Genomic DNA, 27209 nt, shown 5'->3' with positions numbered 1-27209 from the left:
ATGGTGTAGGGTGGTATTTCTTTGGTGCTCAGCAGAGGTAGCCTGACTGCTAGTAGGTACATAGATGAGATCATCAGACCCTTTGTGAGACCGTATGCTGGTGCGGTTGGCCCTGGGTTCCTCCTAATGCAAGACAATGCTAGACCTCATGTGGCTGGAGTGTGTCAGCAGTTCCTGCAAGACGAAGGCATTGATGCTATAGACTGGCTCACCCATTCCCCAGACCTGCATCCAATTGAGCACATCTGGGACATCATAAAGGACAATGTGAGCTGAAAATGGCAGGTCTGGCCTTGACAAGCTTTCCGTAGTTGCAGATCCATAATACGGTTCAAACACAAAGAGGTATCCAGTCTCACAATCAGCCATAGAAAACACTTGTAGACTCCACTTGCTTGGTTTCTGAGGATTGTACATATTGTACTTTGATCTTCCTTTGAAACTAATTGTGCTTTCGTCAATCACTACATTCCTATGGGGTACAAACAGACTTCTGCATCTTTCTTTCATATGCTCTATCAAGTTCCTGACCTTCCAACCCCTAGTTTGAGGGCCTTCAGGACCACTGATGGGTGGAGAAACATGTAGCATCCAATGGATCTGACTAAAAGAGAAAAGAGATCTCCAAAAAAGGTGTAATTGATCCCCGAGTTGAGAAAAAAATCCTGGATAGATCCCCTTTCTTGCAGTGCCATCCTAAGAATTACTCCAAAATATGCCTTTATTTCCTGCATAGTAACATCAGTCCAGCTCCTCCAGATGGATCTGGGTGAAGGAGGGTTATTTTCTAACTTCCTTTTGGCATAATCATTTGTTTCAAAGTTAATAATTTCTTCTAAAAGGGCCGGTGTAAAAAAAAACAAAAAAAAAAAAAAAAACCCACTGATCGTTTCTGGAACATTAGCTGCAGGCAGTTGTACCCCTGCATTACACACAGTAAAGGTAAATTATGCAGCAAGCAGTCACTGGTAGGAGAGAAGCTTGCCCATTTTCTGTGATCACCATCACCCTCCCTACTTTCAGCAGGCTCCCCACTTTCATCAGCTTGCCCACCTTCATCAGCCTTGTCAATATCAGTGTAATCACTGTAGCAATAATCCTCATCATCAGTGACAGTATAGTCACTGTCATCACCAGAATCCTGCACATCTGATTCTGAGCTGCTGTCATTCATAATCTGCTGTGCCACCTCAAACGCTGTCATTTTTCTTTTATGTGCTGCAGAGGATGCCATTGCTCCGCTCTGAAATTAATTTGCAAGGAATCTTCAAAAAAAAAAATAACCGGAAGGGATCTGCAAGAAGGAATATGCAAGGGATCTGCCAGGAATCTGTCAAAAGTAAACTGCCAGGAATCTGCAAGAAATCTGAATGTAAAAACCTGCAAGGGATCAGCCAGGAATCCACCAGAAGTAATTTGCCAGGAATCTGCTAGAAAGGCCATGCAGAAAAGCAGAGTTGATGCTGCTACTTCCTGCCAACCCTAATCGCCCAATTCCTGTGTAAGGGAGGGGGGTACCATCTGTGTGGGCATGTAGTTTTACATGCCCACTAAGTATAGTAACGGAGATCGGGGTTTCCTTGCGGCCAGATGCGCCGCAAACCGCTGCTTATAAAATGTCCCGCATAGCGGGACAAACGACTGGAACGCGGATTTCGTAATGTCCCGCCATGCGGGACATACGAGCGGAAAGGGTTAAAGGACCACTATTGCGAAAGTTGTCAAATTTAAAGTACATGTAAACACATACAAATAAGAAGTATGTTTCTTGCAGAGTAAAATTAAACAAATTATGTTTCTCCTACTTTGCTGTCACTTACAGTAGTGACAGGGACCCCCCCCCCCCCCCCAGTTTAGGTGGTGACAGATGAACCTCCGACCGGGTTAGGTAGTGACAGGTGCCCCCGAGTTAAGGTAGTGTCACGAGCCCCCCAGTGTAGTTAATGACAGTGTAGTTAATGACAGGTGCCCCCCCCCCCATGTTTAGTGACAGGGACCCCCACTCACCGTCGTCTTCGCCCCCGATGCATCCCAGCAGCCAGAGTCTGACCTCAGAATCAGCGGGAACCAGTGAGATCGGGCACACAGTACCCCCTGTGGACACTGCGCTGCATATGTGGAAGTGATGTCACGTCTGCCTATCGGTGCGGTGTCCGCGAGGTCCTAGCGTCCACACTCACTGATCACCGGCTGATTCTGAGGTCTGAGGCTGGTTGCTGGGAGTCGGTGACGGCCGGGGGGGGGGTTGTTGGAGAATGACAGTGAGGGGAGGCGGCTGATGGCTGGGGGGCATCTGCCCCATTTTGCCCCTATGTGCGGATGCCCATGTAAGCAGGCCTACTAGTTGTGTGACAGGACAGGCTTCGGTCAGCTAGCAATAATAAACAATTAATGTGCTTTATTAGGGACCCTATGGGAAATCCTCACTCCTGCTGATTATAAGCCATGCAGTACTGTGGTGCTATTGCAGCGCATGACAATAACTACCTATTACAGTAAGACAGTAGCCAGTATGTATCAGAACATGGTTAGCTGCAAGTGGTGCAGGGAGTACAACAGATGTGTCTCTTGTACTGCTGCAGTGACCACTACACATACACGAGACACTAGCAGCTGCAGCAGGTGTTCAGTTTGACAGGCTTGCTTCTTCCAGAACACAGAATAAGCCCTAAGACCGCAAAGAATGACATTTACTTTTTAGATTTAGGATATAAGTGGTGAATGTGCAGTAACAAAGACCAACCAAGATCTTAACCATCTCAATCGTAATGCATCTGTATTTGTTTTTCCTGTACCATATACTTACTGAATGCAGCAATTGAATAAAGTATTTTGAAAAGACGTATATGGAAAAATATAATACCTTGGCTGGGAATTATAACAAGGGCTAAGATGAATTTGCTTCCAGAAAAATACCAAGGGCCCGATTCAATTCCAGGATAAAAAAAGACTTGCCCACACGTGGAAGTAAGTCCTGAGGATGCAGTTACGGTGGAATCTGTAAGGTCCTTTAATAAAAAAGGGGGCCCAGATGTCCATCCACTCCAAGTTTGACAGGAGAAAAAGGGATGATTCTTCTTAGAACAAAGGGTTAAAAGTTAACGTTTATTTGCAATAAAAGCTGACAACTATTTTCGCTAAGTAGTAAAGTAAAGAAAAAGAAAAAAAAGAAAAACTAGACTGCAGCCTTTCTGTAGTCTGTTTGTATTGTAATCTTCTTTTGTATACTGTGACATTATCTTTTTCAGTATACATCTAATTTCTTCTTGCATTTCCATCTATTAACTCCTTTTTGCTGTTTTTTTTCTAAATTAGCGAAAGGTTAATGGGTGGTAAAAGTGATGGCTTTTTCGTGAAACTGACAGACATGAGAGGACCCAGGTGTCAGTCACCAGCACACCCACATCAGATACACTGCAAAATAGAAAGAACCCCGGCCAAAGCATCTTTTCATTTTCTGCCAGGTTTTTCTAGTATTGGGCTACTCACAGACTAATGGAATTATCCCACTGATTCCTGCATTAACCAATTGCACTTACCTGTGAGATAATCCCATCGTCGGTGCATAGATCAGTAAAGGTGCGTACACACGCACTACTAAAGAGAACGACAGGTCCGTCAGACCCTCCCGCTGGGCGGTCCTTCTCCCAACAGTAGTGCGTGTGTACAGTCTGTCTGCAGACTGATAAGGCTGTTTCTGAACGATCCGCATTAGGTTTGAAACTGCACCGGGAAATTTCGGCACACCATGCGCCACCATAGGCTGTAATGTGAATTACAGCTATAGCAGTGCTCAGACAGTAATATGGGTGCCGTCAAAAGACAGAGCCAAAATTACTTAAAAAACTGCATAATTCTGCGTTTTTTCACACCTCTGTGACCCCAAAAATTAGGGGAGGGTAGATGGGTTGGGGCAGGGGCGTAGCAATAGGGGGTGCAGAGGTAGCGACCGCATCGGGGCCCTTGGGCCAGAGGGGCCCCGAAGGGCCCTCCCTCAAATACAGTATTAGCTCTGTATTGGCCCTGTGCTCATAATAATCACTTCTATAGATACTTTGAATAGTGGTAATCATTAACACACTGTTCCCCATCCCCCTCTTGCACCTCTGACACTGTAGTTGCCATTGGCAGGTTTTGGTGCGCCGTATCAATTGTTATGTATAGAGTGCTTGGGGGGCCCCATAGTAAAACTTGCATCGGGGCCCTCAGCTCCTTAGCTACGCCACTGGGTTGGGGTAATGGCGAGGTCTGTGTCATCAGTCCAGTTTCAAGAAAAATTAATTGCATGACTGCAGTTATCTTGTGCGATTTGAGGCAGCATTGTTGTTAATTTGCCCATGTTCTTTTGTAATTATGGTTTGTGTAAGTAGCATGTTTTTTGTGTGAATAAATAATGCTGAGTAAGTATTGCATTACTGCTGTACGATGTGTGCATTTTGGAGGTGCTGTTTGCTTTTTCTTCACCACCTGTTTATTACTGGATTCCGTGTAGAGTCATAGGCTTCAATTCCTCAAAGGCTATATATCAGGGGTCTCAAACTTGCGGCCCGCGGGCCATTTGCGGCCCTCGATACAATATTTTGTGGCCCTTGCTGGCAAAAGCTTCCTTATAGTTCGCTTCAGTGCTCCCAAGTAATCCGCGGCATCCCCGCCGCTAAACGAGGGCTGCAGAGCCCCCAAATCGCCCGGGGGGCAATCCACCGACATTTCCTGGAAGGGGCAGAGCTTTCAGCTTCAGCTCTGCCCCTCCTGACGTCAATCGCCGCCTCTCCCCGCCCCTCTCTGTGAAGGAAGAGTGAGAGAGGCAGGCATAGGTGGCGATGCGCCGCGATTGTGAAATTCCTTATGCGGCCCAGCCTCATCCTGACTTTGCCTCCTGCGGCCCCCAGGTAAATTGAGTTACACACATACATACACACAGTATATATTTTTTTTTAATTTATTTATATATCCTTAAAGGGAACCTACACTGAGGAGGATATGGATTTTTCCTTTTCAAATAATACCAGTTGCCTGACTCTTGCCGATCCTGTGTCTGTAATACTTTTAACCACAGCCCCTCAACAAGTGTGCAGATAAGGTGCTCTGACTGAAGCCAGACTGGATTAGCAGCATGCCTGTTTCAGGTGTGTGATTCAGCCACTACTACAGCCAAAGAGATCAGCAGGACTGCCAGGAAACTGGTGTTGATTAAAAGGAAATATCCATATCGCTTTCAGTTAAGGTTCCCTTTAAAATACCGCATTCAGATTTTAGACTTTTTTTTGCTAATTCATCAAGATTTTCACAGATGCAGTAGAAGTTCGGTAGTTTACCGAAGCCCATTGACAAAAACCTGTTCTAAACAGCAGAAGAGTCTCTGTTATATGCTGTTCTCTGCGCCGAGACAGCGTTACAATAGAAAGAGGCATCCCTTTAGATCAGGGGCGTCAAACTCAAATACAAAACGGGCCGTAATTGTACACTGGGACCTAGTCGTAGGCCAACCTTAATGTCTACTGGCCACCTTCCTCCCTTCTAAAGTTCCCAGGTGTCCAATTACCCCTCCTCCAACCCCTATACAATTCCCTGGTGTCTAGTGGTCCCCTCCCCCATACAGTTCCCTGCCATCTAGAGGCACCCACCTTTCCCTATCCAGTTCCCTGGTGTCTAGAGGCCCCCAACCTCCCCTATACGTTCCCTAGCGTTTAGTGCTTTCCTGCTACCTCCCTCATATAGCTTCCCTGGTGTTCTAGGGCTTCACCTCCAATATAGCTTCCCTGGTGGTCTAGAGTGGGCCATACATAATGGAAAGTGCGGAAACCCCTTGAGGGCCAAATTTGGCCCGCGGGCCAGAGTTTCACATGTACGTTTTAGATGTACCTGTTTGTTACACTGCCTCTGCTTGCTTTTAATCTGTCCACTAAGGCTGCAATACACTGGTCCATTGCCACCAGATCAACCAACAGATTGATCCCTCTCAGCATGAAATAGATTCAAAACCTGTGGAGCTGCCAATGCTGCCTGCCTCGCCTCCCCAGGTCACTCCTGCTCCCCCGGCCAGCAGCAATACATCACCAGTCCGGCGTGCGTGAGCCCCAGGATCCGTGCTGTCTCACTTCTCTCTGCGTCCCCCCATGTCCTCTTCACTTCCGGTCTCATCCTGTGGCAAGCGGAAGTTTAAACAGTAGAGGGCGCTCTACTGTTTGAACTTCGGCTTGTCATAGGACGCAACAGGAAGTGAAAAGGACATGAAGGCCAGCCGGAAGAAGTGAGACAGCACGGATCCCGGGGACTCGCGCTGGCCGGACGGGTGATTTATGGCTGCTGCTATGCTTTGTTGGTCATCGCCGAATCAAATGCGCTCCCGCCCCGCTGTCGATCAAGCAAAATTTTCCATCTGGAGCGGTCGACTGAATTGATCGACATCGGATGTCAATTGGTCAGCGTTTGCGTTATAGATTTCTCAGCAGATTCGATCACAGTGATCGAATCTGCTGTATATCTTTACACCAAAACAAGCGAGCAGACATCACTAAGTAACTAATGTTACTAAAGTTGCCATAATAGGCTGGGGGAAGTAGGTCACCGACCTAAACCAATGAATTACAACAAATATAAAAGAACTAGAAATCCCCCTTATAGTGATAATAAAAACCAAGCAAATGAGCAAAAAATAAATACAAGATGTAAGGAAAGTACAGAAAATCTTTATTTATAAGCCAACCATGATTTAAAAACAATTAAGAACAAGGCAGCCCGACCTGAGCCTTATACCTGGTACAATGGATGAAAGGGTCTCAGGACTGGCTGCAAGGGCGCTACCAACGCCGTCCGACTAGTTCCGCCTAAGCTGCGAGGGGACCCTTTCATCCATTGTACCAGGTGAGCCCTGCGCTGCTGCTCTCCTTTTTGCTGCTACTGATTCTTAACCTTATATTCACTACGTGCACCTTATGGGAATATTCCCTCCAATATACCTAGCTGCTATTTTTCCTTTTTGTCTACCTCATCCTACTACCACTTCTTCCCAGATATCACTTTATGTAACTTTTTTGAATTATATTGATTATTTCAGTATATATGAAATTTCATGTTGTATGTATGATATTGCACTAGCACTTTATTTTTTTATTAGTGGCTGCTATAAATTGAGAATATACATAATCATATAGATGTGTGTGACCCACTTGGGATTACTCTCTGCGGAATAGTGCCCTTTTTGCTATGTTAATTATCATGTACCTTTGAATATCCCTTTTTCCTTTTTTGGCACTGCTTCATATATGTATTTATATTTTTCTGCACATGTATATATATATGTGTGCGTATATATTTTTCTGCAGAGATCCCTGGGTGAGCACATACAGGCATAATACCATTATCTGATACGCAGGGTTTGCATTCTATATTGTCATATTAGGGGCCTAAGGCTCAGGTCGGGCTGCCTTGTTCTTAATTGTTTTTAAATCATGGTTGGCTTATAAATAAAGATTTTCTGTACTTTCCTTACATCTTGTATTTATTTGTTGCTCATTTGCTTGGTTTTTATTATCACTCTATAAGGGGGATTTCTAGTTCTTTTATATTTGTTGGGAATCTGCTGTAGATCGGCGGGAATTCAAGCAAGTGTATGGGTACCTTTAGTGTTTGTTAACATTTTATTTAATTGCCACAACTTAGAAGACCTTCCAGGAAACATTACACATGCCATGCTTAGGTGATTTCCCCCCCAGCTCCTTTGCATGTTCAAAAACAGGAACCTAAGGGATTACATGGCTGAACGGCTGCAGGGGAAGCCTCTTTTGTTCCGTGTTCTGTCTGCTCTGCTGCCTGGGGGGTAGAAAAGCTAGACCCGCTGGAGAAGCCTGAGGGTCCTATCAGCATCCGATCATTGGAACTTGCCGGAGATAGGGGCAGTTTCTATTGTCAATGCTCCTGTCAATCATGGGGATAGCCACCTGAAAGGCATTCGAAGCTGGTTTTCGCCACCTCAAAGCAGCCAGTAATTGCTGTAACCTTAATGAATTGACATTTACTGGCATTTGTTGAGGAATTTACTGAACAAGTCGGTACTGCTCAGTAATTTCAACTTTCCTTGCGGTGATAGCCTTGATGAATCGACAATTTCCTAAATGCTCGGTAAAGTCAACTGTTTTCTGCATAACCGAATGCGGTAATGCTTGATGAATTGAGGCCATAGTCTAATATTGTGTGCGGCTCCAATGGATTTGAGATTTTGCTTACCCACAACAGTGGTAACGTTAGTTCTATGGCTTACATACAATGTTAGTGTCCTCTGCCTAATTATGTACTACAGCATCATGTGTTCTGTGCAGCTGGCTGCCACTTGCAGCTTTCAAAGAGGCTTTCTGTTTTGCTTATGGGACATGGCTTCAATAAGTGTGTAGTTCCTTCTCTTCCAGTCACTGGACGGATGATTCCTCATCAGATTCTATGCAATCGCTGATCATGGACACAGTATTCACTTCAGATTTAGCAAAGGCATCTTAGTTACAATATTTGAGGATTCAGTGAGGTGTGGCACTATCCGCCTTTTGTTGGTGACCACCACAGTCATCACCTAGACTCTAGGTCCTAGAGCATAAGAGATCATAAAACATGGATCACTTAGGGAACCTAAACTGAGAAGGAATACCAGTTGCCTGGCAGAAGTGGTTGAATCACACACCTGAAACAAGCATGCAGCTAATCCAGTCTGGCTTCAGTCAGAGCACCTGATCTGCATGCTTGTTGAGGGGCTGTGGCTAAAAGTATTATAGACACAGGATCAGCAGGAGAGACAGGCAACTGGAATTATTCTCAGTTTAGGTTCCCTTTAAGTTACATTGCAGGAGCTCTAACCGTCTTCTTTTTCTCCAGTCACGTGTCGTTGATGCTTAACCCGCCAATAATACATTTGGCAGGGTCTAAAATGAATACCTTGCAAATCCTGTAGCAATAATATATAGCACTGTAAAAGCAATTTTTTTTGTTTTAAAGCTAAAGAGAATTGCATTCATTTCTCTTTGGTTGTGATCACATCATGATACTCTGCAGGAAGCGGATTGATGATGAGAGAGAGAATACAGATTGTGAAGTGTCTTTTCAACATGTATTGGATTTGGTTTCTTTCACAAGGTATAACCAGGATTGGTTTGTTTCACATGGTATAACCAGGATACCACAGCCCAGGAAAGATTGAAGTAGCGCTTTTAGCTTCAACCATGTAGATGTACACATGAGCAGTTCTCTAATTCACAGTTCCCCAACCCTGTCCTCAAGGCCCACCAACAGTACATGTTTTGCAGAAAACCACAACCATGCACAGATGAGGTAATTAGTGCCTCAGCAGAGCTGATTAACTATCTCTGTGGATTTCCACAAAACATGCACTGTTGGTGGGCCTTGAGGACAGGGTTGGGGAACGCTGCGTCTAATTCATATGTTGGCCCCTATTCAATTACCATTCCTCCTGAGTTGTTGTTTTTTTGAGAGAGGAGATGTTTTCACAGTTTACTAATAAATACCTTTTAAAGGGGAACTGAAGAGAGAGGTATATGGAGGCTGCCATGTTTATTTCCTTTTAAGCAATACCAGTTGCCTGGCAGCCCTGCTGATCCTCTGCCTCTAATACTACTAGCCATAGCCCCTGAATAAGCATGCAGCAGATCAGGTGTTTCAGACTTTAAATTCAGATCTGACAAGACTAGCTGCATGCTTGTTTCTGGTGTTATTCAGATACTACTGCAGAGAAATAGACCAGCAGGGCTGCCAGGCAACTGGTATTGATTAAAAGGCAATAAATATGGCAGCCTCCGTATACCACTTACTTCAGTTCTCTTTTAAGCTATTTTTCAATTATTAGGTTCTGAAATGTTATCTTGTTTAAAAATCTCCTGAAAGAAAACTCTTAAGAAAAGTTAAGGTAAAACGATGTGCAATCTTGCGCTTCTTATTGCCAGTGAAAGGACAAGGTCTGTGTACTTAACACGATCCTCTGCAGCTTTTTCCAGCCCGGCTGTCAGGCAACTTTAAAATAAAACAATAAGGGAAAAGAGAAAAGGCGGGGATCACGAAACGAAGTAAGTAGAAAAAACTGTTTATTCACACGCAATACATCATTGCACTTACTAAACAAACGTTAAAATCGCATCTCAAGGGTAACAACCCTTTTCTCAAGGGGGGTCTCCGTTCTGGTCAGCAAGGCTCTGCCATGCAAAATTCTGTCCTCAGAGGTTGAGAATGACGGTAGATATGTGATTTTAAAGCTGCAAATACACAATGAGACATATTGCCTTATTGGCATTTATGCCCCTCCCAACCTCCAGCCTCCTTTGCTTTCTGAGCTTAGTTCTAAACTAGCTAAATTCCTCCCTGTCAAGTTGCTTCTCATAGGAGATTATAATGCAATTCTGGATCCAACCTGTGATACCTCTAACCCCAATAGACCTGCAAATCAGGAACTGGTTAACTGGGCTAGCGCCCTTTCCCTAACTGTACTTTGGAGGTGGAAAAATTCCACTAAATCTTTTTCACACTTCTCTACGACCCATAAAGCCGCTTCTTGGATTGACCTTACTTTTGGGAACTCAGACCTTTTAACGAATGTATCTCCCAAGCGGTCTCTCAGATCACGCCCCACTTGAAATGACTCTCTCCCTTAGGCACTGTGCTGATAGGAGCATATGGAGGCTGGATCCCAAATGGATCTCGGATGAGAACATTAGTAAACATATTTCACCCACTATTCAGTCATATTGGGAAATTAATGAGGGTTCTGCCAATGATCTACTTGTATGGGATGCTTTTAAAGCCACTCTGCGAGGCGAATATATCTCACGAATTAGTGCTCACAGGAAAGAGTTTAACCAAGATTTACAGAACCTGAGGACTGCTGAGTCTGCAGCTTCACAAAAATTTGCTGATTCCAGCGCTGAATCTGATTTCCTGCACTTAATGCAAGCTAAACGAAATCTAAATCTGCTCATGACAGATATAACCAAGGCTTCCCTCACAGGGTGGCGACAAAAAATATGGGAAAAAGGCGATAAAAATGGCAAACTCCTGGCAAATCTCTCCAGGGACCAAACTGCACAATCTGTGATTCCTGAAATCAAACTGCCCTCAGGCGACACCACTTCTGTCCCCGCCCTCATAGATTGCTTTCATAAGTACTACACAGACCTCTATCAATCTCATTTTGCAAGCTTCCATGACAATATGGCCGCCCACCTAGAGCGTATAGAGCAGGGGTCTAAAACTCGCGGCCCATTTGCGGCCCTCGATAAAATATTTTGTGGCCCGCGCTGGCTTCCTTATAGTTTGCTTCAGTGCTCCCAAGTAATCCGCCGCATCCCCGCTGCTAAACGAGGGCTGCAGAGCCCCCAAATCGCCGAGGGGGCAATCCGCCACCATTTCCTGGAAGGGGCAGAGCTTTCAGCTTCAGCTCTGCCCCTCCTGACGTCAATCGCCGCACGGATCGCCGCCTCTCCCCGCCCCTTTCTGTGAAGGAAGAGTGAGAGGGGCGGGCAGAGGCGGCGATGCGCCGCGATTGACATCAGGAGGGGCAGAGCTGAAGCTGAAAGCTCTGCCCCTTCCAGGAAATGCCGGCGGATTGCCCCTTGGGCGATTTGGGGGCTCTGCAGCCCTCGTTTTGCGGCGGGGACATGGCGGATTACTTGTAAGGGGAGCACTGAAGCGAACTATAAGGTAAAATAGGTCAAATAGTTCGCTTCAGTGTGAATTTGATTTTAACATAAAAATCAATGCAAGGGACAGGGGGGGGGGGGGGAGGGGAGCTGCTGATTGTGAAATCCCTTATGCGGCCCAGCCTCATCCTGACTTTGCCTCCTGCGGCCCCCAGGTAAATTGAGTTTGAGACCCCTGGTATAGAGCTTCCTACGAAGTCCTCTGAACAAGCCCTGTTTCTTGAGTCTGAGATCCAGGAAGACGAAATATTAAACTCCATCAGCTCTTTCCCCTGCAATAAATCCCCTGGCCCCGATGGGATCCCTATGGAATTTTATAAAAATATTCCCGCCTCCTTCCCCCCAAACTAAAAACCCTGTATAATTCTGCTCTCCTAGGTGGTTCCCTTCCCCCTTCCTTCTATCAGGCTCACTTAATTTTAATTCCCAAACCAGACAAAGACCCCCTTGAGTGCCAATCGAACAGGCCAATATCCCTCCTCAACAACGACCTCAAGATACTTACTAAACTCATCACCTCTAGAATCAACCAGTTTATTACTGAGCTCATTAGCCCGGATCAGACTGGATTTATTCCTAACAAAACAAGAGATATAAATCTTAGGCGGCTCTTCTCCCACATACAACTTAACCTAAACTCCTCTACCCCCAAAGCTTTGGCCTTTGTCAATATCCAGAAAGCCTTCGACTCTGTCGAATGGGAATACCTGTGGGCTGCTCTTAATAAAATGGGATTTAGTCAGAGGTTTGTCTCATGGATACAGGCTACATACAATGCGCCCTCAACCAGCATTAAAATGGGAAACATCCTCTCAGCTCCAATTATGCTGTATCGCGGTACTCGGCAGGGGTGATCTCTCTCTCCAGCCCTCTTCGCTCTTGCGATGGAACCTCTTGCTGCATCCCTTCGGCAGTCCCCTGACATTTTGGGCTTCCGAATAGGGGGTCTGGAGGAGAGGGTATCCCTCTATGCTGATGACCTTGTAATATATCTTGATGATCCGGTCAATTCTTTAAAAGGTGTTTTAGATATATTTGAGAACTTTCTGCCCTTTACTGGTCTTGGGGTCAATTGGAAAAAGTCGAAGCTCCTCCCACTTACACCATTAAACAACGCAACGTTCACCTTGGAAGTGGTCCCCAGAACCAAGTATCTTGGTATACAAATTACATACAATATAGCCAAATTCTATGCAGACAACCTTCTGCCTCTAATTGCCCATGCTAAGCAATGTTTGCACAAATGGCAAATTCTCCCATTATCCTTAATAGGCAGAATTAATCTAATTAAGATGAAAATAATACCCCACATGTTATACGTGTTCCGGAACTGCCCTATCTGGATCCCTAAAAAGTTCTTTGCCCAACTTAATTCTATATTCCTCAGTTTTATCTGGAATCAAAAATCCTCTAGATAAAGCCTTAAAAAGCTCCAGAGGCCATGGACAGAGGGGGGTCTTGCCTTTCCTCACTTGCAAAAATATTATCTTGCTAGTATACTTGTAACAGCACACTGGTGGTTATGCCCTGATAAATCCAACGCAGCTACGTTTGTTGAAGCAGCCGAACTGGGCTCCTATGAAGCATTAACCTAACTCCTTTACAGGGGCCTTCAAGCTCCATATCCCTTAACCACATCAATGAAAACGGTTATTTAAGCATGGAACCTGGTATGTGCATGAAACTCTCCCTCCTCTAAAACCCTCTCACCAAAAACCCCGCTGTGGAACAATCCTACTCTCAAGAACTTTTACACTATACCCGGATCCTATAATCTAGATCTCAAAAGGTGTCAGCCATATATCTCACATTGTTGTATCCGGATCTCTTGCAACTTTTGACCAGTTGAAAGATACCTATAACCTTCCTAACTCCCACTTCAGATTTCTGCAGTTGCGCCATGCCTACCAGGCCCAGTTTGGATCTTCTTCCCCTCGCATTCACTCGTCTGAAGTTGAAGATACCCTCCTAACCAATGATCTAACCAAGGCTTTATCCTCAATCTATAAGAACATTATACTTATTACTGAACCCCACGTTTCAGTATTTAAGCCCCCTAGGATGGAGATTGCACCACTTATTGATGATGAAGAATGGGAGGACGCCTGGATCATACCATTTCAACACCTAATTGCCACCAGGGATAGACGTATCCAGTTTAAAATACTGCACAGAGCGTACTTAACACCAGCTAAGCTGGCGAAATTTAACTCAACATACAGTAATGCCTGTTGGCGCTGCGACGCCCCTCAGGCGGACTTCGCTCATATCTTTAGGAGCTGTCCTAAAATTGTTCCCATCTGGGCCAGTATATGTGATTTTATAACACATTTCTCACACACTCCAGTCCGACCGCACCCCACTTGGTGCCTTTTAGGTCTAACCTCCTCGCTTGCTCCCAGGAGAGCCCAAAGAACCCTACTCGGACTTACCCTTTTCTACTACATGAAGGCTATGAATATAAAAAAAAAAAAAAAAAAGGGTATCAACCCTAGAGGACTCACCCGATGAAGGCTTGGAAAGCCGAAACGCGTCGTGACGTCACTGGCCAAGGTTCACAAGGGTGTCAACCTGCCTTCCCTCTTCCAACTGGGACCGACCACTACTGGCCATAGTGACGGGGACAGGACCCACCTTGTGTTTCACCCAGGGTTGTTACCCTTGAGATGCGATTTTAATGTTTATGTCTAGCAAGTGCAATGATGTATTGCGTGTTATAAAAAAAAAATGTTCTACTTACTTCACAATCCAGCGTTTTTTCTTTTTTCCGGAAGAGTTAAGGTAGCCATACATCAGGCGACATGGCGCCTTCACCATTTTTGCCTTCCTCTGGATCAATAGGGATATGTGAGGGTGCAGGCTGGTGGTGTATCAAATTTTCTGGTTGAACTCGATGCACGTATGTCTTTTTACAACCCAAATAACCATGTAACTATTGACTGGGCACAGGAAAGGGGGGGGGGGGATGTGGAAGACACTTAACATTGGAGGGACAGCACCATGGGTTTTGTCGCGTCCGTCAATCATCCCAAACTTGCATGTTGTTACCACCGCACACCTGAACGAGCAAGTCGGCCCAACATCTTGCAGCATGCACGATCGACTTGTGCGACCAATTTTGTCCTGAAAATGGTTGCATTGTTGGTCGGCATGCACTTGGCAGCACCAATTTTTATCCGATTTGATTGTAATAATTGAATTGGTTGGTCTATCGTCTGCCATGTCGCCTGATGTATGGCTACTTTAAAGGGATACTGTAGGGGGGGGGGGGGGGGGGGGGGAGGGTCGGGGGAAAATGAGTTGAACTTACCCAGGGCTTCTAATGGTCCCCCGCAGACATCCTATGTTGGCGCAGCCACTCACCGATGCTCCGGCCCCGCCTCCAGTTCACTTCTGGAATTTCTGACTTTAAAGTCAGAAAACCACTGTGCCTGCGTTGCCATGTCCTCACTCCTGCTGATGTCACCAGGAGTGTACTGCGCAGACACAGACCATACTGGGCCTGCGCTGTGCGCTCTTGGTGACATCAGCGGGATCGAGGACACGGCAACGCAGGCGCAGTGGTTTTCAAACTTTAAAGTCTGAAATTCCAGAAGTGAACCGGAGGCGGGGCCGGAGCATCGGTGAGTGGCTGCGCCAACACAGGATGTCTGCGGGGGACCATTAGAAGCCCGGGGTAAGTTCAACTAATTTTCACCTGACCCCCCTACAGTATCCCTTTAACTCTTCGGGAAAAGAGAAAAAGCGCTGGATCATGAAGTACAAGGAAAAAAGTTTTATTCACGCGCAATACATCATTGCACTTACTAGACATAAACGCTAAAATCGCATCTCTAGGGTAACAACCCTGGGTGAGTCACAAGGTGGGTCCTGTCCTGTCACTATGGCCAGTAGTGGTCAGTCTTAGTTGGAAGAGGGAAGGTAAGTTGGCACCCTGGTGAACCTCCGCCACTGACGTCACAACGCATTTCGGCTTTCCAAGCCTTCATCAGGTGAGTCCTTATCTTGTGATTCCCCTAGGGTTGTTACCCTTGAGATGCGATTTTAACGTTTATGTCTAGTAATTGAAATTATGTATTGCGTGTGAATAAAACTTTTTTCTACGTACTTCTAGAGCCAGTGCTTTTTCTCTTTTCCCGAAGAGTTAAGGCAGCCATACATTAGGAAACATGGCGGACGATAGACCATCCGATTCGATTTTTATAATCAAATCGGATGAAAATCGGTGCTGCCAAGTGCATGCCCGACCGACAATGCAACTAATTTCAGCAGAAAATTGGTCGCACAAGTCGAACGCGCATGCTGCAAGAAGTTGTGCCAATATTATTTAGTATTTATATAGCGCCGACATCTTACGCAGCGCTGTACAGAGTATATTGTCTTGTCACTCAACTGTCCCTCAGAGAGGCTCACAATCTAATCCCTGCTATAGTCTTATGTCTATGTATGTATCGTGTAGTGTACGTATGGTAGTCTAGGGCCAATCTAGGGGAAGCCAATTAACTTATCTGTGTGTTTTGGGGTGTGGGAGAAAACTGGAGTGCCCGGAGGAAACCCACCCAAACACGGGGAGAACATACAAACTCCTTGCATATGTTGACCTGGCTGGGAATCGAAGCAGGGAACCAAGCACTGCAAGGTGAGAGCGCTAACCACTATGCCACCGTGCTATGCCCAGTGCATAGTTAGTTATTTGGGTTACTAAAAAAAAAAAAAAAAAAAAAAAAAAAAAAAAAGGGACCTACGTCCTACGTTTGAGTTCAACCAAAAAAATTGGTACAACACTAGCCTGCACCCTTACATATCCCTGTTGATCCAGAGGAAGGTGAAAAACACAAGGAATGATACACTTAGCCCCAAAAGGGAAAAAAAAATCCTCACCGACTCCAGATGGCAATCAGATAAAATCCCTGGAACACCACCATGTTATACATTACCTGTCCACCGCCTCCGTTTGTCCCCGATGGCTCCAGGCACGGCACACGCTGCTCTACATACACGCGCACTCCTTGTGGTTTCCTAGTAAGGGGGCGCATACTGTATGACGTCAGACATCATACACAGGGCCACGTTACTAGGCAACCACAAGGCGTGCGTGTATGAACAATAGAGTAGTGATAGAAAGTCCGGATCTTTTTAATGAATCAGTTCATTCAAACCGGTTTATTAATAAGAACCGTATCATGAATGATTCATTTGATTCAATTCACTGGGGAGGGCGTGACAAGCTAGTTACTCGTTGCTAGTTACTCCCCCACCCTTCTGCTAATTGGCCCAGATATTATTAGTACTCCTCCTGGTTTCTTCTGCTGTGTGTGTGCAGCATAGCAACACACAGGATTCATTAACATTCAGATGGCTGTGCCAATCAGCAGTGAGTGGGGGCGCGAGAGTACAGGAAGTCCCCGACTTACGAACGCCCAACTTACGAACGACCCGCCAATACGAGCATGGATTCTCCGTTTCCATGGATTCTGTTTCCATGGGAACAAGCCCAAACATTTTTTTCAAATTGGACTTGTAGTTTTTGAGAAAAAATCGATTTTAAAGAAAAAATCAAAGAAAAAAATGGCTTTTAAACTTGTATAAACAGGCACAAAGGGCAGAGGTGACACAGAGGGGGACTGGAGGCACAGGGGGGCACAGAGGAGGTACAGGGGACAGAGATGGCACAATGTTCCGACTTAAGAACAGATTCAGGTTAAGAACGAACCTACAGTCCCCATCTCGTTCGTTAACTGAAGACTACCTGTACTAGGAATGAGTTGGGCCAGAAACCCACTAGGAGCAATTTTCTGAGCGCTTTGAGATTTGAAAACTCTTGCTAATGTAATGCTATGAGTGTGATCCCACTTGAGCGATGTGATTTTATAAAAATCCCCCATAGCATTGCATTAGCAAGAGCTTTATCAAATCACTAGCGATTAGAAATCGCTCCTAGTGGGTTTCTGGCTTTACTTGTACTAGGAATGAGTTACTTGCTTTGCTAGTGACTCCCTCGCTCCCCAGTGAGTAGTAGTTATCAAAGGAATAGTTCATAGCATGATTTGGATCTTTTCTACAGTATGATAACAAGACAGGCAGAAGGAGGAGTCAGGACAGGACTTTCCCTGCACTGTCACAGTTCCTTCAAGCCTGGCTGCTAGCCAGGTGTCAACATTGGATCATTGCAGGCTGCTGTCAGATCAGGCTGAGTGAGCTAGGAGGGGTTCATTCTCTCACTCACTCTTTAGTTACAGCTACAGTTCCTGATTCATCCACTGAACTGTTTACAAATGAATCGGATCATTCGACTCTCAAGGAAGAACCAGTTCAAATGAATGAATTGTTCATGAACTGGACAACACTAGAACAGAGTGTGCACGGAGCCAGCGGGGATAAGCGGAGGTCGTGGACACGTATTGTATAACGTATGCACTGGGCACTTAACATTAAGGGGAAAGCGTCTGGGCAGCGAGGCGGTCCGGGACGGTGTCATAAGGCCGATTCTGGATCAATTTTAGCATGAAATTGATTGGGAATCGGTCTGCGTTGCATGGGCAGCCGACAGATCTCTCTCTAATCAGATTTGTCTATTGGTCGAATCTGCCAATCATCCCTAGATGTATGGCTAGCTTTAAGCTAGGTACCCATGTGAAGATGTGTAGGGGAATTTGCAGCGACTGGCAATGGTTCCCCGATCAATCTTGATTCTGCAAATGACGAGACACAAACAATAGCGATAAATTTCAATGGACTTAACGATCATCCACAATGTGATTTGTCATGATCGTTGTTCAAAATTAACTATCGTTACATGTAGTCTGCCGTTGAACATTGTTTAATTGTCGTTAATGGTTATGCGATATCATACCGCGAAAAGTGCGCTGTGGGTCTAGACACGTAATCAAATAGGGGCCATTGAAATTTAAATTCATCTCTTCCGCATCGCTCATTAGATAACAGCTTTGATTATCTTGTAACTTATGTACAACTGAACATATACAGTAGGTGCTAGTAAAAGCAATGAAAATATGTGTATATAAAATGACTCTGCAACTTGCCACAGGGATGCAAGAGACGAGGAGAGCTACAAATTACAATCTTTTTTTAAATTATAGGTATGATCAGGAAATGAAATTGGAGGATACGGTGGGAAACAAATGTATAATACCATCACCTTTGAAAAGGCCCACTACTGACAATGCTATTTCAAATCAAACTTACCTTAAATCTTTAAGACATTTGCAGTGTGCTAGCATGTCACACAGTGATGGCAGATAAGTTACTTTGCCCATCATACCAATATTTGCAAGCGATAAAGTACGTAGTTGTAGGCAGCTTATGCCAATATTCACCAGGCTGGAACCTGCAACTATTCCTGGTATCTGAGCAAGAGTGAGTTTCTGAAGAAATCTTAGTTGGCTGATTGCTGCCACTTCGGCATCCCCTACATTATGCGAGCGCTTGCAGGGTGGGTAAGTATTGCGTATTGCTGGATCATTTCGAGGCATTACTGAGAAAAAGTTAGATCCAATTAATTCTAAATCCTTCAAGGCTGGTGTTGCCTTTAGTAGTTTCCAGATGACTGAGGTTTGCTTCAATGCATTCTCCTCATTTGGTGTCTTAGGATAAGTCTTCATACCAACCCGTACTTTTTTACCAAATGCAAGTGGTGCAGCACTAGGAGTAGATTGTCCTATGCAGTCATAAGCTACTGCACACACTGGCAAAGACAGAAATCGCAAATGTTTAAGTTGTGACAAAATCTCACAAAGGTGTTTCCCAGAGGTCTCTGAGCTATGATGGTGTGCTGATGAAAGGTTTAAGTGAACAAGATTGGAACACGCAGATATTAAATTGTCCAAAACAGTGCTATGTATATCATCTTCTGGCTTTCTTGAAGTAGAGTTGGGGATAAAGCAAAAAGCACAACCTTTAAGGTTCAAACTGATTAGACTTTTACAGTCTTTCCCACCATTCAAAATTCTCTGTGTAAGCTGCTCCCCAGAAATCATGCACCCGCTGAAATTTAAGTATGACGGGCAACTAAATTTCATGTGTTGCAGCAAGGACGATCCATTCATCCAATATTTTGGCAATTGAAATGCCTCCAATGAAACATTATTTGCCATTGACTCAAGCAAATTTTTGGTAGCTCTACTTTCTAATAAGCTACCTGGCATAGATATGAGAAAAGACCTTAAATTCTCTGGTGTCCGGTCACTCAACACAGCCAAATACAGTCGAACAACTTCCTCATTTATATAACCAGGTGCAAGGCGAGCATAGAAGAGCCTCAGATTTTGATAATGGGGGACATTGCTTTCCCCAACCATCAGTTGCCCAGACATTACGGTTCCTTCACGTGTTCTGTCCAAAACTTCAAAGTAAAGAAGCAGTCTTTGAAGACTGGTGCAGCATGGCACAACTCCATAGGATGGCACAAAAACAGTCTGTTTCAGTTCTTCTAGATGGCTTAGCGTTGCTTTGCACTCACTGCTCAGCTTCCCTGCATCAAAGCCAGTGTTAATATCAACCGACAATGAGCGCAGATGGTGAAGATCTGATAGAATTTTAGAGAGGCGCAAGGATGTAACTGAACAGCCAGCCATATCCAGTCTAGTTAGTTTCTTACAGCTTGATAACACATCCACAGTGGGTGAGGACAACCAATAGCATCCACTTATATCTAGTTCAGAAATGTCCTTACGTATTAATTTTAGCATTTGTTTCACTTGTTCATCATGGGCCTGAAACAAAAAATAAATAAATTCAGAAATTGCTCAATAGGTAATGCATCTCAGGCAACTGCTGAGAAATCAGATTTGTTCACTTCAAAAAATAAATGAATTATCACATTTCATACCATGAAAGCAAATTCATTTTCTGCTTGTACCAAAGCTTCTTAAACTCCTAATCATATTAAAGGAGTACTCAGTTTTGTTATATAACCAGGGCCACCAGAATAATTGTAATAAACAAAAAAGTAACTAAAACTACCCCCACTTCCTGATAACCTCCCACTGTAAACTGTATTGCTTTCTTAAAGTAATCCAGAGACCTAATAATCGAAAGAATCAATACTTACCCTGGGATTCCTCCAGCCCCATAAGCACATCTGAGTCCCTCGCCGTCCTACTGCGGTCTGTCATTCACCCACAATCACAACCGGTAACCGCAGAAGACCCCAACTGACGCGACTGAACCAGTTACCAGGGCAGATTGCGGCTGAACGGCAGACCTCGAGAGGATTGCGAGGGACTCAGACGTGCTTGTGGGGCTGGAGGAAGCCCGGTTAAGTATCGATTCTTTCTAGTAACTGGTACATTTTAAGGCCGGTTTCAGACTGCAGATTGGAGGCAGTGGTGTGGTGCAGCCTGGGGGCCGCACCGCCAAAAAAAGGTCTTTGGGATTACCGCGTTAATGTGCCGCAATCCCCTTCTGGCAGACATCCAAAGAGGAAGTGATGCTCCCTTGCACTCACTTCCTGTTTTGAAAAGTGTACGGAAGCGTATTGTAACGTAACGTTACAATACGCTTCCACAACGCTGGCGTCAACATTTTTAAAAACCCCCGCGTCACCATAGACTTACTTGACTTCCTGCAGGAGCCGTGCGGCAACGTAGATATGTGCCCGCATTAGATAGGACACTCCTGGCGCAGCGTACCGCACCGTGGATAGTATGAACTACCCCATGGACTTTCATTAGGCTGCAGTGGGGTGCAGTAAAAATACCACACTGCCCAAGTGTGAAAGGGCCCTCAAGCAAACCTGAACTGAAAATTAAAAAAGTCAAAATAAACATACACTCGTCATACTTTCCTCCTGTGTAGTCTACTCATCAATCTGTTTCTCCTCCTCGCATTCGTTCACTGTGATCAATGGAATCCTTTGTACTCCAGTTTAAAAATGGCAATGACCTCATATCTATTTCCTGATCAGCACTCTGTTAAACTGTAATATCACCCACTTGAGCCATAGGGAAACAGACATTACCTTGCACATCAGGTGTACTTTCAGCTATAACTGACAGCAACTGATATATTTCAGCTTTGACATCTTGTCAAAACTAGAAAGGATTGTTGTTAGAAGAAAATGGTGAGCTTCTGAGAGGAACTGACGGTGAGAGAAGTACGAAATATTCATTTTCAGGTACATCATGTGTTTATTTTAAACAATTTTACTTGGTTTAGGTTCCCCTTAAAGTGGACTTTTACTAAGAATTTTGAATGCTGCTATTGCTGTCCTGCTTGTAAGAAAATATGAATTGCTGGAATAAAATGCAGTTAACCATGACTTCATCAGTTTCAGTGCCACACCTGCAATAAACATGTAGCAAATGTTGGCACAGCTTAGCTCTGAAATAAAAACATCTGCATAATCTTTCTGGGTTAATGATTCAGTAAGTTCACAATGCAGAGGATCAGTATACAACCAGGGAGGCAGCATTTTGTTAAATCAATTCCAGTAATGGCAGCTTTCATAACCTCTTAGGATAGGGCCACTTTAAAACAAGAAAATAAATTGTAGGTCATCACTTCAATTTTTCAAAGAAGCAAAAGTTGAATCTACCACTTCAGGAAAACAGAGACACTCTGTAAATCATTTTTTGTCATTTTTAACTGTATACTTGATTCTTCTATTTAAGTTCTTCTATTGTACAGTTTTTATTTGCTTCTATACTTCTGTTATCTTTCGAATCCTTTTAGTATTAAGGTGGGGACAGTCGTAGGCTGGCAATAATAGAATATAATAATAGGGGAAAAAACTGCAGGAATAGAAAAACAGAAGAAGAACTTGAAGAATAGAAGAACAGAAGTGTACATATGAAAATGATGGCGGATAGGCAAACTGCAAAAGGAGGAGTGAGAGGCTTTGTCTGCCCCCTTTTTGATAACATTGAGAGCGCCTCAATGTTATCGACTGTGTGCATCGGTGTAGCTTAAAGGGAACCTAAACTGAGAAGGATATGGATTTTTCCTTTTAAAATAATACCAGTTGCCTGACTCTCCTGCTGATCCTGTGTCTCTAATACTTTTAGCCACATTCCTTGAACAAGCATGCAGATCAGGTGCTCTGACTGAAGTCAGACTGGATTAGCTGCATGCTTGTTTCAGGTGTGTTATTCAATCACTACTGCAGCCAAAGAGATCAGCAGGACTGCCAGGCAACTGGTATTGTTTAAAAGGAAACATCCATATCCCTCTCAGATTAGGTTCCCTTTAAAGAGGGGGGCCAACAAATCCTGTGTTATAAAAGCCTGAGGCAAAAAGGTTACTGGTGTGAGGGCAGAAAGAATGAGCTTTTTAAATTTTCCCCTCATCGGTGACTAATCACAAGTTGTAATCCCTCAGCTGTGTCAGCTGACTGCCACAGCAGAGAGCTAATTGGTAAACACAGGATGTTAACAATATGTCTGCTTCCATGAAAGCAGGAAGTAGACACACTGCAGATTTATTTCAGGATTTCTATCAGCTGTAACAAAGGAATGTTTTTCTTTCAGGGCCCTTTCACACTGGAGCAGTGCGGTGCGTCAAATTGACGCACTGCTACCACAGCCTAATGCAACCCTATGGGGAAGTACATACTTCCCACGTTGCGGTACGCTGCGCTGGAAGTCCCTAATCTAGCACTAGCGCAGAACTATGTTACCGTGCGGGATCCGCGGCGACCTGCGTCGGCCCGGAAGGCATGTTAGTCTGTGGCAATGCTTTTTTTTTTTTTTAAAGTTGGTGTTGTGGCGAACATGCGAGGAAGCGTATTTTTACAATATGCTTCTGTGCACTTTCGCATACCGCGAAGCAGGAAGTGACCGCAAGCACGCGTCACTTCCTGCTTGGCCAGACAGGGAACAGCGCTTACTAGTGCGGTGTTCACTAAAGGCCTTTTTCTGTCGGTGTGATGCAGTGTGGCACGCCTGTCGCACAGAAATGCTGCCGCCAGTTTGCAGTATGAAACCAGCCTTAAGGTTAGTATGTTGTTGCTTAGCTTTGAGAGCAAAGAGGACGTACTGAATTCAGGTCCGCTTAAAAAAGAAAAAAAATTTCAGCTACCCCTTTTAACACACAGTGTATATGCACACAGGCACACGCAGTGTAGTAAAACCATATACATTTACTTGATACCCGCCATCAGGTCATTACGATGGCCACCAATGTACAAAGAAACAAACATGTATACACTGTTCCCATATTTGGGAGTCTGCTGCCATTCACCTAGTACAGTGATCTGCAATCTTTGCTCTCCAGCTGTTAAAGTGAATGGGAACCGCATTTAAAAAAAAGGAGATAGATACTTACCCAAGGAGAGGGAAGGCTCTGGGTCCTATAGAGCCTTCCCGCTCCTCTCCTGGTCCCCTCGTTCCAGTGCTGGCTCGCCCGGTAGCAGTATTTGACTAAATTAGTCAAATACTGCTTTACCCAGTTGAAGGAGGCTTCAGAAGTCTTCAGGGAGCCCAAGTGCTCCTGAAAAAGGGCGGCCCTGTACTGCGTCTGCGCAAGCACACTCACGCCTGTGCAGTATGGAGCCGCACGTCTTTGGGAGGACACGGCTCCCGAAGACTTCAAAATACCCTTTCGGGGGGGGATTGAAAACGGTGTGGGGGGGGGGGGGGGGGTTGGAGCCAGCACAGGATAGAGAGCACCGAGAGAGGAGACGGAAGGCTCTATACAACCCAGAGCCTTCCCTCTCCTTAGGCTTGATTTTTTAAAAAATGCAGTTCCCATTCACTTTAAAGGGAAGGTTCAAGCAAAATAAAAAAATGAGTTTCACTTACCTGGGGCTTCTACCAGCCCCTTGCAGCCATCCTGTGCTCTCGTAGTCACTCACTGCTGCTCCAGTCCCCCACTGGCAGCTTGCCGACCTCGGAGGTCGGCGGGGCGCATTGCGTACATTTTTACGCATTCCCGCTAGTGCAGGAACATTAACACATACATTTTTACGCGTTACTGGTTCAATGCGTAAAAATGTACGCATTGAACCAGTAATGCGTAAAAAGTATGTGCTAATTTTCCTGCACTAGCGGGAATGCGTAAAAATGTACGCAATGCGGCCCGCCGACCTCCGAGGTCGGCAAGCTGCCAGCGGGGGACTGGAGCAGCAGTGAGTGACTACGAGGGCACAGGATGGCTGCAAGGGGCTGGTAGAAGCCCCAGGTAAGTGAAACTCTTTTTTATTTTGCTTGGACATTCCCTTTAAGGATCTACAAGTCCCACGATGTATTTGCCTTTATGAATCATGACTGTGGCTGTCAGACTCCCGCAATGTATTGTGGGAGTTGTAGTTCCTTAACAGCTGGGTAGCCAAGTTTGCAGATCACTGACCTAGTTCATTACTTAGATGTTCATGGCAGCTCTACGGCAAAGGACTGTCCTCTGCAACTTATTACTGCCACATGGAGGTGGGATTTTCTGGGCCTTTTGAAAGCAATTGTACTCTGTTTAGGCTGCACAGAAGAACAATTTGCACTGTCATAGGAAGAGAAAAGAAACAATCGAGAGCCTCCAATAGTGGATTATTGTAAGTTGATTGAGATAAAGTAAACGATAAAATAATACTCACAAGGGTAGGTTGCCAAAGCACAGGCAACCACTTGTATCGCAGACGGGGAGATTAGACGTGTCCCCGCTCAGGCTAAAAAGTCGTTCTCTGTGAAGAAGAAAGGGTCTCCACACCCATCCACCAGGTGGATAATTGCGTAGCGAAAAATACAGAGGCGCCAATAGGATAAAAATAGTACCAATTTAAAACCAATTAAAACAAGGGTGGCAATGGTGGACTTGCCTACCCTACAGAAGACCAAAAAGCCACTTTTTGTGGTACAAAAGTAATACATTTAATTAATTTAGTACTCCCAATGAAAAAACAACAAGTCGTTTGCAACCTTGTGACCCGTGAAACGCGTTGCAAACAGTTTTTTTTTCATTGGGAGTACTAAATTAAATTATTACTTTTGTACCACAAAAAGTGGCTTTTTGGTCTTCTGTAGGGTAGGCAAGTCCACCAATGCCACCCTTGTTTTAATTGGTTTTAAATTGGTACTATTTTTATCCTATTTGCGCCTCTGTATTTTTCACTACGCAATTTGCACTGTCAGTTTTGGAAATTCTCCTCCAGCTGAATCATGCAAATTTGCCTGCTGTCCTAGTGACTGCCTGGAACTCCTCCCTTCTTTTAGATCTTCTACTAATCATTTACTAGATTGATTCAGCTATTCAGTGGCAGCATTTACATGCCAGCCTAGCTGTTCCCAAGACTCTCTGCCTGCTCCTGCAATCTGCTCATACCTATTGTTGTCATTTTTTGGCTCCCTTTCATCAGCTAGCTTCTGTTCTTTCATCAGCAAGAAGGTACAATTTCCTCTTAAAATCTTTGCTGCCATATATGAAATTGGGGAGTCCACGATTAAAGTGTTCCAAAAGAGTATAACATTTCCTAAATAACTTCAGAATAGCTCTACTATTATTAACCAGGCCATGTCAAGGATGATCAGCAAAAATAACTTACGCACCAACAAAGTGGAAAAAGGAAACAGCCTTGGCATGCAATACTGTATCCATTAAGGGCATATTATTGCCTTTTATGACAGCCTTGGCCTCATGGGTAGTTCTTGGACTGACACCATATTGTGAATAGCACTGGAACGGTGGAGTATAATAGGATAATACTCTGGACTATCCAGAAGCTTTACACTACTCGTTACGTTTACTTCAGGATTGGATTTAAAAATAACCATTTACCTCGCTAATGATCTCTAAGTCATTTGTTTTCATCAGCTTCTGACTTTTCTTTTTCCCACCTAAGATTACTAACTATGCGATTAAACAAAAGCAAGATAAAAAAGTGAAGCTAACTATGATGCAAAATACTTGTGGCAATAAGAATATGCTTGTGAGGCATGTCCGATCTAGCCAGGACCTAGCACTAAGTGCAGCTGATATGTGCAGGGTAAAAGGAAAAAAAAAAACCTAGCCTTCTAACTAACAAATTAAGCTAACCCCATCTATTCTATCTACAAACTCTCTTAAATGATGCCAACACCAATTGATTCAGGCAGGATGGATCCACAAATTGATTCAGGGAGGATGTGATCAGAGATGTTATTTTGCATATCCTGGTTGTAATGAGTGGTTATTTGAATTACTGTTGCTTTTCAATCTTCTCAAACTAGTCTGCTCATTCTCTGACATCAACCAGGCATTTTTATCCACAACTGCCCCTCACTGGATATTTTTTTTATATTTCAGACCTTTCTCTGTAAACCATAGAGATGGTTATGCATGAAAATCCCACTAGATTAGCAGTTTCTGAATACGCAAACCAACCTCCTGCACCATGTCACATTCAAAGCCACTTAAATCCCTATAATTCCCCATTCTGATGGTGTTTGAACTTCAGCAACTGCATCATGTCTAGATGCCTAAATCCATTGAGTTGCTGCTATGTGATTAACCTTTTCCTGATGCAGCCAACTTAAATCTACAACCTGTTTGGAGACTCTTATCCCTGCTATGGCGTCGATTTCAATCTCCAGTTGC

General features: G+C 44.4%; 1 protein-coding gene across 2 annotated transcripts in view; it reads right to left on the bottom strand.

Moving 5' to 3' along the window:
* FBXL18 (F-box and leucine rich repeat protein 18) overlaps positions 1 to 27209 on the bottom strand; it is an 83136-nt gene that overhangs the window by 44800 nt on the left and 11127 nt on the right. For both annotated transcript variants that reach the window (XM_068246892.1, XM_068246891.1), the window contains exon 3: positions 18897 to 20422. In XM_068246892.1, coding sequence (XP_068102993.1) covers positions 18897 to 20422 — 1526 coding nt within the window. The remainder of the gene's footprint in view (positions 1 to 18896; positions 20423 to 27209) is intronic.

This window comes from Hyperolius riggenbachi, chromosome 7 (assembly GCF_040937935.1).
Source record: "Hyperolius riggenbachi isolate aHypRig1 chromosome 7, aHypRig1.pri, whole genome shotgun sequence".
Taxonomy (NCBI): Eukaryota; Metazoa; Chordata; class Amphibia; order Anura; family Hyperoliidae; genus Hyperolius; species Hyperolius riggenbachi.
The sequence above is the reverse complement of the archived record's forward strand: the minus strand, read 5'-3'. Positions and strand labels throughout refer to the sequence as shown.